Source organism: Ovis aries, chromosome 1, assembly GCF_016772045.2.
Source record: "Ovis aries strain OAR_USU_Benz2616 breed Rambouillet chromosome 1, ARS-UI_Ramb_v3.0, whole genome shotgun sequence".
Taxonomy (NCBI): Eukaryota; Metazoa; Chordata; class Mammalia; order Artiodactyla; family Bovidae; genus Ovis; species Ovis aries.
Window position 1 is genome coordinate 76035822 of NC_056054.1, and position 15117 is coordinate 76050938.

The 15117-nt window shown below is 37.9% G+C and overlaps 1 protein-coding gene across 5 annotated transcripts in view; it reads left to right on the top strand.

The window, feature by feature from the left end:
- The window catches only part of SNX7 (sorting nexin 7), a 184757-nt gene that overhangs the window by 55917 nt on the left and 113723 nt on the right, over positions 1–15117 (top strand). For 4 of the 5 annotated variants that reach the window (XM_012176935.4, XM_004002218.5, XM_042251278.2 and 1 more), the window contains exon 7: positions 2487–2573. The exons of the other annotated variant lie outside the window; for it this stretch is intronic. In XM_012176935.4, the coding sequence (XP_012032325.2) occupies positions 2487–2573 (87 nt within the window). The remainder of the gene's footprint in view (positions 1–2486; positions 2574–15117) is intronic. 5 annotated transcript variants of the gene reach the window in all.

The following is a 15117-nucleotide window of genomic DNA, read 5'->3' on the forward strand; positions in this document are numbered from 1 at the left end:
AGTTTAGGTCTCCAGATATTTGGGATTTTGTGATGTTATCTGCAAAGCTAATGTTTTTCATCCTGTATTCTCTGCATAATACCTCACACAGTTGAACTGACACCCTCAGCTTTCTGGTGTTGTAGATGACAGTGGTGGAATAAGTCAGTTTGCATTGCCTGGTAGTCCATTTTTTCCTGCCATTTATGCTTGAATCTATGGTTTCTGTTTTCATGTACTCTTGATTTGGGAGGATTTAAAAATTTGTTTTGCTTCTGTCTCGGTAAGAAAAGCTCTCTCAACCTTTCAGCATAATATCTGCCTCTTTCATGTTTATTATGTTTAGATTTTCCTTCACAGAATCATTAAATATTTTGTTATTCTGCTGTTATTTGACTTTGTCAGGGTCCTCCTATAAGCACATCCTCCCTGCTTCCCAAAGTCCTCTAGTATTTTACTGTTGAGGCACCTCTGCTTTGCCTCCATCAATTTCCCTTGGCTACATTCCATTGGTTTACTTCATTATTGATCTCCCTCTTGTGTGGCTATTCAAAGAGATCTGATTTTTATCATTAAAAATATAATATTATTTTCCCTTAATTATATGTGTTTTGCTCTTTATTATGTCAAGATGGAAATTATGCAGTTTAAATCATGTGTCATTAAAGGTGTGGAAAAATGATAATAGCAACCAGAATTGAATTATTTTATAAGTCCTCATTTGATTGTATTATTTTGTAGGTTCCCAGGGTATAATCAGTAGCACTTACATTGCAGATCTGTTTCTGTTTTATATTGGAATGTTTTCTTCAGTGTGAGCTAAAATAATGAAAAGTATATGCTTTGACAGAACAATTAAATTTTTGCTGTTTTTACTAGTTGTCTTCTGAAGCCACCTCTTACTTAAAATATTTCTATCTATATGAAGCACAATATTTCATATTGATGGAAACAGATCTTAATGGGACTAAATTATTGCATGTGCCATTTGGGTTAGAAAATGGAAGGAGTTCCTGACATTAATGGCAATTAAACATTGAAGTAAATATAAAAGAATTTGTGACAATTAGTTGAATTTTCTATTCATTTCTTTGAACACAAGAGAGTTGTTAATCTCTTTGAACATTTTAAGAGTGATTCTACCAGGCACAAATCTAGGGTGAGTTATTTTCAGGACGCTTTTTATCCTTGTGTGCTGTGCTTTGCTCAGTCACTTCAGTCATGTCCAACTCTCTGCAACCCCTTGGGCTGTAGCCTACCAAACTCCTCTATCCAAGGGATTCTCCAGGCAAGAATACTGGAGTGGGTTGCCATGTCCTCCTCCAGGGAATCTTCCTGACCTAGGGATCAAGCCCTCATCTCTACATCTCCTGCAATGGCAGGCAGATTCTTTACCACCAGCGCCACCTGGAAAGTCAGCTTTCTATCCTTAATGACTCAGTTTTCACACAAATACTATAGAGCCAGCTTGTTTGGTTCCATTTAAGTGATTTGCTGTTTAGGTTTTTCTCTTCCTCTGAAAACACCCAAAAGACCTGTACCACATTAAGGTTCTTCTCTTATACGTCCTACAACTCCACTCTTCCTGGTTGAACTGTTTGCTTGCTCAGAGTTAGTTTTATTTTTGCCTTGAACTGTTTAGGCCACTTGTGTTTATTATTACAATTTCACTATTTAATTAATAGTATGAAAACCAGTGAAAGATGGGTACAAATAGTCTTTGCATCTGCAAAGCCCAGGTAGACTGTCTAGAAGAAAAGTGAGTCACCAAGGGAAAGACATTGTAAAATGCTAGAAAACATCGTAAAAGATGTAGATGAATTCTGTACTTAAATGCCTTCACAGGGGTGTTTTAACTGAAACATAAAATCATGATTATTCAAGTAAGTAAGGTGGAACTCCTATCAGTCAGAGTAGAGGCCATATTTCTTCCTTAAAAGCTTGGCTAATTGGTTAACACTTACGTATTTTAAGCTAAAATAAAATCTTAAGATGTGAATGCATACTTCCATTTTGATTCCCCACTGTAATTGACTTTGTTTAGCTATTAGCTTTTGGAGTCCAGTAAGAAGGCTGATTGTAGATACTTTCAGATGCGTGGTGCATATGCATTCACAACTGCAACTAGTTTACACCATAGCATGTATTTTCAATGCTTCTACTGATTTTATGTTATTGTTGTTAATTTGTTTTGTTCTTTGGTCTTTTTGAAGAACTGTACATGCCTAGAGTATACCACCAAAACATTTGTATTTTGTGCATAAAATACTTACATCAGTAATAGGCACATTGGGAAAACTAATAGAAGATTTATGAACAAGTTTCTTTTAAGTGCTTGCTATCTGTTTAGCTTTTAGAGATTAAAAACATTTTAAGGCATTATACCCCCAGATGGACTGATGGCCTGGGGAAGAGATGCAACTTGTATTCTTGAATGTATATTTTTGCTATACAAAGATTATTAAAACAAAGTACAGCCTATTTCCTTCCTGTGTTTTAATACAAAGGCTGTCATGAAAAGAAGAGACCAAATACAGGCAGAACTGGATTCCAAAGTTGAAGCTTTGACGTCCAAAAAGGCAGATACTGATCTGGTAAGTTTTTAATTTTCTTGTTATAATCATGTAGAATTCATTGTCTAAGATTTTTATTAGCTCCATTACACACTTGTTTTAAGCATTCAGTAACTGATGCTAAAATTCCTTCCGAAAATTGATTATACATTGCATACCATGTGAGTCTGTAAACTTAAGATGCTTTTCTGCCTTTCTGTCTTATATATTTTTCTTACAGTGAGTAAAGTATAAAGTTAATTTTGTAAAATTAGAATGTTTAAATAAGGTATGGATAAAAGAACTTAACATTGTTCCAGACGGTTAGTAAGTATTCAGTACATAAATCTATTTTTTACTAGTTTTATAAGAAAATTTTATAAGCTAAATTGGTATTCTTAATATTTTCCAATTATTATAAATATCTTTACAAAGGAAGTATATTTGTTTTCAATTCTTTCCATAAAATACTTTTTTATGGAAATTTTTAAACATAGAAAAAGGTCTAATAATATAATAAACTCATATATCTATCCTGGGTTTCATTAATTCCCAACATTCTGCCCAGTTTTTTTTTCTTTTACCTATTTACTCATTTTTTTTTTCTGAAATATTTGAAAGCAATTTTCAGACGTTATATTTTCACCCGGAATAGGTTAGTATTTATATTTTATTGTCTTTGTGTATTTTCAAAGTAATACTATCTGATCAGAATTGTTATTATCATTTTAGAATTGAGGAAGAGGCTTGAAAGGTAGAGTAACTTGCCCAAATTTGTACATTTCTTGAAACAGTGGTAGCACTGGAGGTGGTGGGATCACTTGCCTGCCTCAGACCATGCTGCCTCTCAGAGAACAAGTATAAATGTAGGAAAATTTACTCATTACCCTGTTAACTTTCATTGAATTCTCTATGGAAGAGATTTCCCTAATTTTATTTTTAATTTAAGAAGTTAGAGTACACTTATGTCATCTGAATGGGTGAATCCTTGAAACCCCCCTTGTTAATCCATAGTACTATTACTGCCTGTTCTAACTTGGCTTGGGGCTTAACCTCTCTCCTCCCTGCTCTAATTTTCTCTCTAGCTTTAATAATTTTCTAACACAACAGATGATAGTCTTACTGATTTTCCTTTTATCTTCTCTTTCTTTCTGTTTTCCCCTGTCCATAATCTAAATACTCTAAGGGTAGGAATTTTTTAATTGTTTCCTAAAGCATTCTCAGCCCAAAGAACAATGCCTGGTACATGGTGGACAATGAATAAATAATTGTGAATTAGTAAGAATTGCAGTGATTGCTCTGATTCGTAAGACATATTGAAAGCTTGAGACAATGTCTCTACAAAATCAGACTTTGTGTTAAATGTTGAGCTTTGACTAAATAATAATTATGAATTATCCTCATCTTTCTTAACTATATTTATTTTTCAAACTTAAGTTTATTCCCCCGAATGGAACATGAGTGGGGAGTGGTGCGCTGTTATGGACAGAGTAGGAGAATGGATTCTGTGAAAGAGAGAAACAGAATGTAGAACAAATGAAACCAGTGTTTGAGGGGAAAATCATTTCCTTTAACCTCAACAGAGGAGAAAAAAGAGAAAAACCAAAATTAGCCTTTTCAATACAATAAGTGATGTGCTCAGTTGCTCAGTCATGTCCCACCCTTTGCAACGCCATGGACTACAGCCCACAAGGCTCCTCTGTCCTTGAAGTTTTCCAGGCAAGAATACTGGAGTGGGTTGCCATTTCCTGTTCCAGGGGATCTTCCCAACCCAGGCATAGAACTCTCGTCTCTTGCATGTTCTGCATTGGTAAGGTGATTCTTTACCACTGCACCACTTGGGAAACTCTACAATAAGCAATATGTATGTGTGTATATATGTGCATATATATTTTTTGACTTAAAGGATCAACTGGAAGGAACAAAAATGGGTGAGCACATGTAATACAAAATTATAATTGTGTCATTGGAACTGTAGAATTTTTTAACTTGTTAAATAGTTTTTAAAGATACATAAATTCATGAGATATTGAAGTTTGTGATTAGATAAAAATTTGCCCTTGAATAGATACTAGAAAAAAGTACAGTATTTTAAAGTTTCAGGAGAATAGTAAAATGGCTTAAAAACCAAGCATCTGTTCAGAATGGCTTATATTCGTATTTTAAATTGAAAGGAAGAGTAGTTGAGATTGTTCCAACCACAGAAATACAGGAAAAAATAGCTTAGGCCCAAATATGGCTAGGCTTTCCCAACTCAACTAAAAAACACATTTTTTCTTTTCATTTGACTTGCAAATATTTTGTCTTTTTGCTCTATAAAAATTTCCTTGATATCCAGTTATAACCTGATGAGCCATCTGTATTTTTGCTTTCATTGTGTATGTGTGAGAAAGAGATGTGTCCACTATAAAATATTTTTTACCTAGTTAGAGTCTATGCTGTGAGATTGGAGAAATTTGGAACTTTGACTATCTGCATCATTCTGTAAGATAATTTTTATTAAGATTTGAAACAGAGATGTTTAACAAAGACATTACAAGTATTTTTTTGTTACCTATCAAAAACAGATCCTAAAATGCACAGGCACTAATTTGATGATTTGTGAATGGTTCCACTTATATTTTCATGTCATTTGTTTATAGACCTCACTTTGAAATACCTATGTTATGATGATATCTTTGGAAGCAACCTTCCAGGGTTACTCTCAAAATGAACCTGCTGTGATTGGTCACAGAACAACCAAAGGAAAGTTGCTTAGAAATATGCAGGATAGGGTCACCATGGAAACGTGCCCTTGTGAGGTCCTTCTAAGGAGCCCTCCTTTGCTGTCACCATGGCGACCCTGGCAGGGAACTGAATAGAGCAATCTATCCTGGTTGTTTACCATGGTAACTCAAGCAAGGCCACTTTGGAGACAACCCTGGGGCCATTTCTATGGAGACCTGCTGGGGATGCCTTCAGAGGCTCCATCAAAGTCATCTTTGGGTGGGATGCTATATGCAAACCCGACAAAGAAGCTCATAATGCAAAGGACAGTGAAATGAAGCTCTGCCAAGGAGGGCAAAGACTAGGGGAATTATAATTACTGGGTGGAAATAGAGCCCTGATGTAACTAACATTCCAGAGGTCATGTTAGACAGATGATCTTTATGTGGGCTACGTGCCATGTGAATGCAAGGCTCTTATCTTTTAGCTTGCCTATAACTTTGTATGTGCTGTAAACTGGCAATTATGGCATTATTATTTGTTTCTCTCATCACATAAATATACCCACAAAAATTATATGCTTTTCTGCAAGCCAAAATAATGTTTTAGAGTGAATTCCTTGATTTATTACCTGGGTAGTTGCAAAGTGGCTGCTGCTTAGAGTTGTGGCTTATACTTCTTGTCTCACAACAATAAAATTAATGGTTTCAAAATGACCTTAACTTAATAAAGACTAGAATACTCATGTGAAGGTCAGTTCAGCTGTTCATTTAGTGTCTTGTCATTTAGACTTTGGGGTTAGATAGACCTAGGATCAAATCCTGTCTTATTTGCTTATTAAATCTTAAGGCATGTTTCCTAACATTTTAAAGCCTCATTTTATCTTGTATAAAGGGGGAGATTATTAGTACTTTTCTAATAGCCTTGTTAAGGATTCAGTGATAAAATGTAAGTCAGTTATTTGGATGATATGACTAGAAAGCAGTCAGTGGTTGTTAGCTGTGTTTATTTTGATGGCTTTACAAAAGTTTAACACTTGAGTTGGGTCCTGTAAAATGAGTAAGGAATGGTTCCTTGAAGACTAATGAGTGGCTATTATGAAAAGTAGTAAAAGCTGAAACAAGTGTGAGGAACCCTGGTTGATGTGTAGTGAGCAGAGTGCTGGAGAATGTGGTGAAGAAGAATCCTGTTGGAGGATGTGGCTCTAAAGGTGGGTTGCAGTCAGATCAGAAGGGAGCCCTATTTTTCAGGATGAAGCATATGGGCTTTATCCTTTGGACTGTGTGGTTCCAGCAAGTGCCTGAACTGAAGCGGTGGTTGCAGAGTTGCTGAAAAGAGAAATCTGAGAGAGATGTAGGTGGGAGATAGAATCTGAAGCATATAAAGAATGAGGGTGGCCCTTGTTTCAAGTTCTTAGTGACCCTTGACATTTCTAGCTCATAAGGAAGGCAGATTGTGGCTCAGTAAACTGAACTGTAGCATATAAGGGAAGAAGAAAATTGGAGATGTGCAACTTTATGTCATGATGAGACAACATTTAAGGCAGAATATTCAGTGAAACATTTTATCGAATGTTGTTGGGTACCTAACATAAAAGAGACATTAATCCAACACTAGGGAGAAAATGGTCAAGAAAAACCCTAGTGAGTCCTAAATTCTAGAGACAGAGACAAAAGCAACAAATAAAATTTATAGTGTATTGTCACATATGATGAGTATGGACAAGAGGCAGAGTTGGGGAGCAGTGTGATTTAAAGTTAGGGGTCAGGAAAGGTCTTACCAAGAAGCTGTTTATGTAAAACCCCAGAAAGTTGAGGTCTTGAGCTCCGTGAATACCTGCAGAACATGTCAGGCAGTGGGGACAGTACATGCCAAGTGGAGTTATGCCTGCATGTTTCTTGCAAAGCAAGGAGCCCAGTGTTGCTGGAGTGGAATGAGAATGCAGAAGAGCTGTGGGAAATGAGGTTGGAGAGGTAAGCAGGGATCAGATAGTGTAAGATTATAAGATTTGGTCTCAACAAGTTCGAAAGATAACAGTGAAATGGAGGAGTGACATGGTAAGACTTGTTCTAAAATGACTACCATGCTTGGGAGAGATGAAAGGTAATGCATATGTGGGGTGTGCATGGAATGGGAGGCCAGAGCTGGCGACTAGCTCTTCCAATCCCAGGCCACACCCTAGCTTGGATCCGGGCAGAAGTAGTGTGGAGTGGTCAGATTCTGAGGATATTTTGCAGATATAGCTGTTGCTATTTGGTGCACTATAAATTGTGAGTGAACAAGGATTATACCATGGTTTTCAAACCAAGCAAGTGGGAGTTAAGTGTTGCCACTGAAATGGAAAAGACTTTGGGAAGAACATGGAGAGGGTGAGTAAATCAGATCGAGTGTAAGAAGCTGGTGTGGCTGGAGATAACCCAAGTGAGGTGTTGAGCAGGGACATAGGGAAATCTGTATAAAAATCCAGAGGTCAGGGAGGGACCCAGCTGGAAATTACTAGTAGATGAGTTGTAGTTAAAGCCATGACATTTGTTCAGATCACTAAAGGATGAGAAAAAGAGACCCCTAGACTTCATAGGACTGAGCCGTGATACATTCCAACAACAACAACAACAAAAAATCAGAGATGAGATGGCTGGTTATGAGAAGGAAAGGGAATTTATATAGCTTTGGCTGGAGGTAGATAATTTGACCTATAAGATGAACTAAACAGATTTACTTGGGCTTCCCTTGTGGCTCAGCTGGTGAAGAATCCACCTGCAGTGTGGGAGACCTGGGTTCGATCTCTGGGTTGGGACGATCCCCTGGAGAAGGGAAAATCTACCCACTCCAGTATTCTGGCCTGGAGAATTCCATGGACTGTATAGTCCATGGGGTTGCAAAGAGTCAGACATGACTGAGCGACTTGCATGTTCACTTTCAAACAGATTTACTTAGGGTCATTCAACTATTTTAGTCACTTCTCTGTTTATGAGGTATTTGTAAAACAATTTGATACAGAATAAAGTAAGTGTAGATAATAAGATATTTTAATAGACATTAAGAGTTATATGCTCTGATAAAGAAGATATTAAAAAACACTTATTCAGTCAAAGTAAGGAAATCTTGGCCTGTGAAGATGAAGGTATAACAGTAACTGAGATTTTGAGGAAAACTCAAATATTTGCAGGAACTTGTGGTTTTTGCAGTTTAGTTATAAGTTTTCAGAGTCAGGCTTCTGTTTGAAAATGCTTATTCATTTCACTGTTTAACTGTAAGATAAATAAGGTTCATCTGTGCTGCTAAATAATGCTGCATATCCATTTTATTTTTATTTTTATTTTTGAATGGATGATTTATAGTTTGCCACTCAAAGCAGCATTCAAATATAAATGAATATGAATACATTTGACATTTAGCAATATGTGCATGGAATCTGAGAGTTGGATCTAGATATAATGCCATAGCCGTTTAGCAGTATATTTATGTGAGCAAAAATAAAAAATGCATTTTCATAAGATCGTTACAGTTTGGATTTGCATATAGCCACATTCAGAAGATGCAAACAGACACCAAATTTATTTAATCTGGTCCTTGCTTCGTGTGAGTTGCTATTTTTGAACCAGTTTTTTACTCCCATCCTCAAATTGTGGTTATTAATCTTGAAATGTTCTTGATACTGTACTAAATGCTTTTTAAACTTTAAAGAAATAACATTGACATAGCTTTTTTTTTTTGTAGTCAGGGCAGAGGTTGGCTCTACCTTTTCTTGGATATTTGTTATTTCACTTCTCTCCCCTGATTTTTTAACAAATTTATTCCTTTCTATAGGCCTCATTTTCTAGTGTCTGTTTTTCTGTCTCTGCTTCTTTTGTGTCTATTTGCTTCTACATGGGTTTCTCATGCACACAGATGATATGCATATGTGCATATATACACACTCACACAGCAGTGAAAGACATGATGCTATCCAGTGAAAGAAGAAAGGTCTTTCTTTTTGTATGTTTCCTTTTATCATTTTATCCTAGAAGATATCAGCAGACTTTTTCTCATATCTCATGGTGAGTCCATGATCAAACTAGTACTTTGGAGTAGAAATGTGACTATCAGTACTGAATTAGACCAGCTCGAAGCTGCCCTCTGATGCAAATACCTAAAAAATAAAAACAAGCAAACTGGGGCTTTTACATGTAGTAAGAGGGAGAATGGGGAATGGATTTGAAGTAAATAATAAGTATGTGCCTAACATACACAGTGTAGCTGTACATTGGAGTTGTAGACACACTACTGGTTGGGAATCCGGGTGAATGAGTGATGAAAGCCCTCAGTAGCCTCTCCTCCCAGAACAAGTACCAGGCAGTGCCTAGAATCCCTCTCCCTCTGAACCACCACTGGCAGGCTTCTCATTCAGGGCATCATTGGTTCAAATGGTTGGAAAAAAAAAAATCCATGTGCTGCTATTTATATAAACTTGTAGAGGGTAATAATAAGTATTTGATTAAAAAGCAAAGAATTATGTCAGTTCTATGAATAAGAGCCTGTTGAGCCTGAGATCTTTATTTGGAATTTTATCAGGTTACTTTTCTCCTCTGTTATTTATCTCACGGCATTGCAAGTAGAGCAGTATCTGAAAAGTGTTTAATAAAAGATCTTAAACCCAGTTGTAGAATTGCATGTGATTTTAGCCATAGCATTGTGTGCCTTTATAGTTTAGGACAAGTTACTTACATTCTCCTTGCTTTAGTTTCCTCAACTATAAAAGTTGTGGGTAACACCTTCCTTGGAGTGCTGTTAAGTCAGCCTGTGAATACTGTGAGTTCAGTACCTAGCTAGGTAGATTGTAATTTTGTATTTGAAATATATATTGATGTCTCATTCAAAGTTTAGAAAGTGGTAACTGTAATCCTGCTTGTTAGATCATTACACTGCTTAAAAAAAAAAATGACATAGTAATTATCTTGAGTTAAATAGTGACTGCTCCTGTTGCCCCACCTGATCACTAGGCAATTGAATATATAATTTAAAATGTATATGAATATATACTGACCCTTAAAAAGTTTTTTTTACAACACACAGTTGTTTTACTAAACTGCATTTGGCATTGTACCATTGATTTGTAATAAAGGACATTTTAAAAAAGAGAACCATTAATTTCTTTATTATAAGCATCATCATCACTGGCTTCTTACTAATTAAGTTTTTCTTTATGAGGATCCCTGAGAAACAATTCATTTATTTATCAGCACCAGCAATAGGATTTAATTTCTCTGGAGCCATTAACTTGTTTTCAGTGTGTGCACATAGTTTTATACCTATTCCTAGAACACTCTTTATCCCACTCTTTACATTAGTTTCTAGAATTTTGAGAACCCCAATTCTGATCCACTTCTATCTAGCCAGTGTGTTTTGTGTTTCTAACTCACCCCTGGCTTTACCTTGTTTTTCCCCTACTTTTGTTTTCCCTTTGTGCTTTTGTCTTTATCTACTTCAATTCAGTTCAGTTCAGTCGTTCAGTCGTGTCCAACTCTGTGACCCCATGAACTGCAGCATGCCAGGCCTCCCTGTCCATCACCAGCTCCTGGAGTCCACCCAAAACCATGTCCGTGGAGTTGGTGATGCCATCCAACCACCTAATCCTCTGTCATTCCCTTCTTCTTCCACCTTTAATCTTTCTCAGCATCAGGGTATTTTCAGATGAGTCAGCTCTTCACATCAGGTGGCCAAACATCAGGGTATTTTCAGATGAGTCAGCTCTTCACAGCAGGTGGCCAAAATATTGGAGTTTCAGCTTCAGCATCAGTCCTTCCAAGGAACACTCAGGACTGATCTCCTTTAGGATGGACTGGTTGGATCTCCTTGCAGTCCAAGGGACTCTCAAGAATCTTCTCCAACACCACAGTTCAAAAGTGTCAATTCTTCAGTGCTCTGCTTTCTTTATAGTCCAACTCTCCCATCCATACATTATTACTGGAAAAAGCATAGCCTTGACTAGAAGAACCTCTGTTGGCAAAGTAATGTCTCTGCTTTTTAATATGCTGTCTAGTTTGGTCATAGTTTTTATTCCAAGGATTAAGTGTCTTTTAATTTCATGGCTGCAGTCACCATCTGCAGTAATTTTGGAGCCCAAGAATATAAAGTCTGTCACTGCTTCCATTGTTTCCCCATCTATTTACCATGAAGTGATGGGACCGGATGTATTGATCTTAGATTTCTGAATGTTGAGTTTTAAGCCAACTTTTTCACTCTCCTCTTTCACTTTCATCAAGAGACTCTTTAGTTTTTCTTTACTTTCTTCCATAAGGGAGGTGTCATCTGCAGTTCAGTTCAGTTCAGTTCAGTTCAGTCACTCAGTCATGTCTGACTCTTTGAGACTCCATGAATTGCAGCACCCTAGGCTTCCCTGTCCAGCACCAACTCCCAGAGATCACTCAAACTCACGTCCATCGAGTCAGTGATGCCATCCAGGCATCTCATCTTCTGTCGTCCCCTTTCCTCCTGCCCCCAATCCCTCCCAGCATCAGAGTCTTTTCCAATGAGTCAACTCTTTGCATGTCATCTGCATATCTGAGGTTATTGATATTTCTCCGGGCAGTCTTGATTCCAGCTTGGGCTTCCTCCAGCCCAGTGTTTCTAATGATGTACTCTGCATAAAAGTTAAAAAAGCAGGGTGATAATATACAACCTTGATGGATTTCTTTTCCTATTTGGAACCAGTCTGTTGTTCCATGTCGAGGTCTATCTGTTGCTTCCTGACCTGCATACAGATTTCTCAAGAGGCAGATCAGGTGCTTTAGTATTCCTATCCCTTTCAGAATTTTCCACAGTTTGCTGTGATCCACACAATCAAAGGCTTTGGCATAGTCAATAAAGCAGAAATAGATGTTTTTCTGGAACTCTCTTGCTTTTTAAATGATCCAGCAGATGTTGGCAATTTGATCTCTGGTTCCTCTGCCTTTTCTAAAACCAGCTTGAACATCTGGAAGTTCACAGTTCATGTATTGCTGAAGTGTGGCGTGGAAAATTTTAAGCATTACTTTACTACTTTACTAGCGTGTGGGATGAGTGCAATTGTGCGGTAGTTTGAACATTCTTTGGCATTGCCTTTGTTTGGGATTGGAATGAAAACTGACCTTTTCCAGTCCTGTGGCCACTGCTGAGTTTTCCAAATTTGCTGTCATATTGAGTGCAGCACTTTCACAGCATCATCTTTCAGGATTTGAAAGAGCTCAACTGGAATTCCATCACCTCCACTAGCTTTGTTCATAATGATGATTCCAATGGTCCACTTGACTTCACATTCTAGGATTTCTAGCTCTAGGTGAGTGATCACATAATCCTCATAATCTGGGTCATGAAGATCTTTTTTGTACAGTTCTTCTGTGTATTCTTGCCACCTCTTCTTAATATCTTCTGCTTCTGTTAGGTCCTTACCATTTCTGTACTTTATTGTGCCCATATTTGCATGAAATGTTCCCTTATCTCTAATTTTCTTGAAGAGATCTCTGGTCTTTCCCATTCTATTCTTTTCCTCTTATTTCTTTGCACTGATTACTGAGGAAGGCTTTCTTATCTCTCCTTGCTGTCTTTGGAACTCTGCTTTCGAATGGGTATATCTTTCCTTTTCTTCTTTGGTTTTTGCTTCTCTTCTTTACACAGCTATTTGCAAGGCCTCCTTGATAGCCATTTTGCTTTTTTGCATTTCTTTTTCTTGAGGGTGTACATCTGTCCATAGTTTTTCAGGCACTCTGTCTATCAAATCTAATCCCTTAAATCTATTTCTCACTTCTACTGTATAATCTTCTCACTTCTACTGTGTAATCCTAAGGGATTTGATTTAGGTCCATACCTGAATGGTCTAGCTGTTTTCCCTACTTTCTTCAATTTAAGACTGAATTTGGCAATAAAGAGTTCTGTGATCTAAGCCACAGTCAGCTCTTGGTCTTATTTCTGCCAGTTATATAGAGCTTCTCCATCTTTGGCTGCAAAGAATATAATCAGTCTGATTTTGGTGTTGACCATCTGGTGATGTCCATGTGTAGAGTCTTCTCTTGTGTTGTTGGAAGAGGATGTTTGCTATGACTTGTGCATTCTCTTGGCAAAACTCTATTAGCCTTTGCCCTGCTTCATTCCACATTCCAAGGCCAAATTTGCCTGTTACTCCAGGTGTTTCTTGACTTCCTCCTTTTGCATTCCAGTCCCCTATAAGGAGAAGGACATCTTTTTTGGGTGTTAGTTTTGAAAGATCTTGTAGGTCTTCATTGAACCATTCAACTTCAGCTTCTTCAGCATTACTGGTCAGGGCATAGACTTGGATTTCCATGATAATTCAATGGTTTGCCTCGGAAACGAACAGAGATCATTCTGTCCTTTTTGAGATTGCATCCAAGTACTGCATTTCAGACTCTTGTTGACTATGATGGCTACTCCATTTCTTCTAAGGGATTCTTGCCCACAGTAGTAGATATAATGGTCATCTGAATTAAATTCACCCATTCCAGTCCAGTTTAGTTCACTGATGCCTAAAATGTCGACATTCACTCTTGCCTTCTCCTGTTTGACCACTTCCAATTTGCCTTCATTCATGGACCTAACATTCCAGGTTCCTATGCAATATTGCTCTTTACAGCATCAGACTTTGCTTCCATCACCAGTCATATCCCCAATTGGGTATTGATTTTGCTTTGACTCCATCTCTATTTTTTCTGGAATTATTTCTCCACTGATCTCCAGTAGCATACTGGGCACTTACCAACCTGGGGAGTTCCTCTTTCAGTGTCCTATCCTTTTGTCTTTTCATAGCGTTCACAGGGTTCTCAAGGCAAGAATACTGAAGTGGTTTGCCATTCCCTTCTCCAATGGGCCACATTTTGTCAGAATTCTCCACCAAGACCCGTCTGTCTTGGGTGGCCCTACAGGACTTGTCTCATAGTTTCATTGAGTTAGACAAGGCTGTGGTCCATGTGATTAGATTGGTTAGTCTTCTGTGATTGTGGTTTTCAGTCTGTCTGCTCTCTGAGGGAGAAGGATAAGAGGCTTATGGAAGCTTCCTGATGGAAGAGACTGCATGAGGAGGAAACTGGGTCTTGTTATGATTGGCAGGGCTGGGCTCAGTAAATCTTTAATCCAGTTTTCTGTTGATGAGTGGAGCTGTGTTCCCTCCCTGCTATTTCAATTCAGTTCAGTTCAGTCACTCAGTCGGGTCCAACTCTGCAACCACATGAATTCCAGCATGCCAGGACTCCCTGTCCATCACCAACTCCTGGAGTTTACCCAAACTCATGTCCATTGAATCAGTGATGCTGTCCAGCCATCATCCTCTGTCGTCCCCTTCTCCTCCTGCCCCCAATCCCTCCCAGCATCAGAGTCTTTTCCAATGAGTCAACTCTTTGCATGAGGTGGCCAAAGTACTGGAGTTTCAGCTTTAGCATCATTCCTTCCGAAGAACACCCAGGGCTGATCTCCATTAGAATGGACTGGTTGGATCTCCTTGCAGTCCAAGGGACTCTCAAGAATCTTCTCCAACACCACAGTTCAAAAGCATCAATTCTTTAGCACTCAGCTTTCTTTACAGTCCAACTCTCACATCCATACATGACCACTGGGGAAAAAAAAATAGCCTTGGCTAGACAGACTTTTGTTGGCAAAGTAATGTCTCTGCTGTTTAATATGTTGTCTAGGTTGGTCATAACTTTCCTACCAAGGAGTAAGCATCTTTTAATTTCATGGCTGCAGTCCCCATCTGCAGTGATTTTGGAGCCCAAAAAAATCATCAAGAGGCTTTTAGTTTCTCTTCACTTTCTACCATAAGGGTGGTGTCATCTGTATATCTGTGGTATTTAATATTTCTCCTGGCAATCTTGATTCCAGCTTGTGCTTCCTCCAGCTCAGCATTTCTCATGAT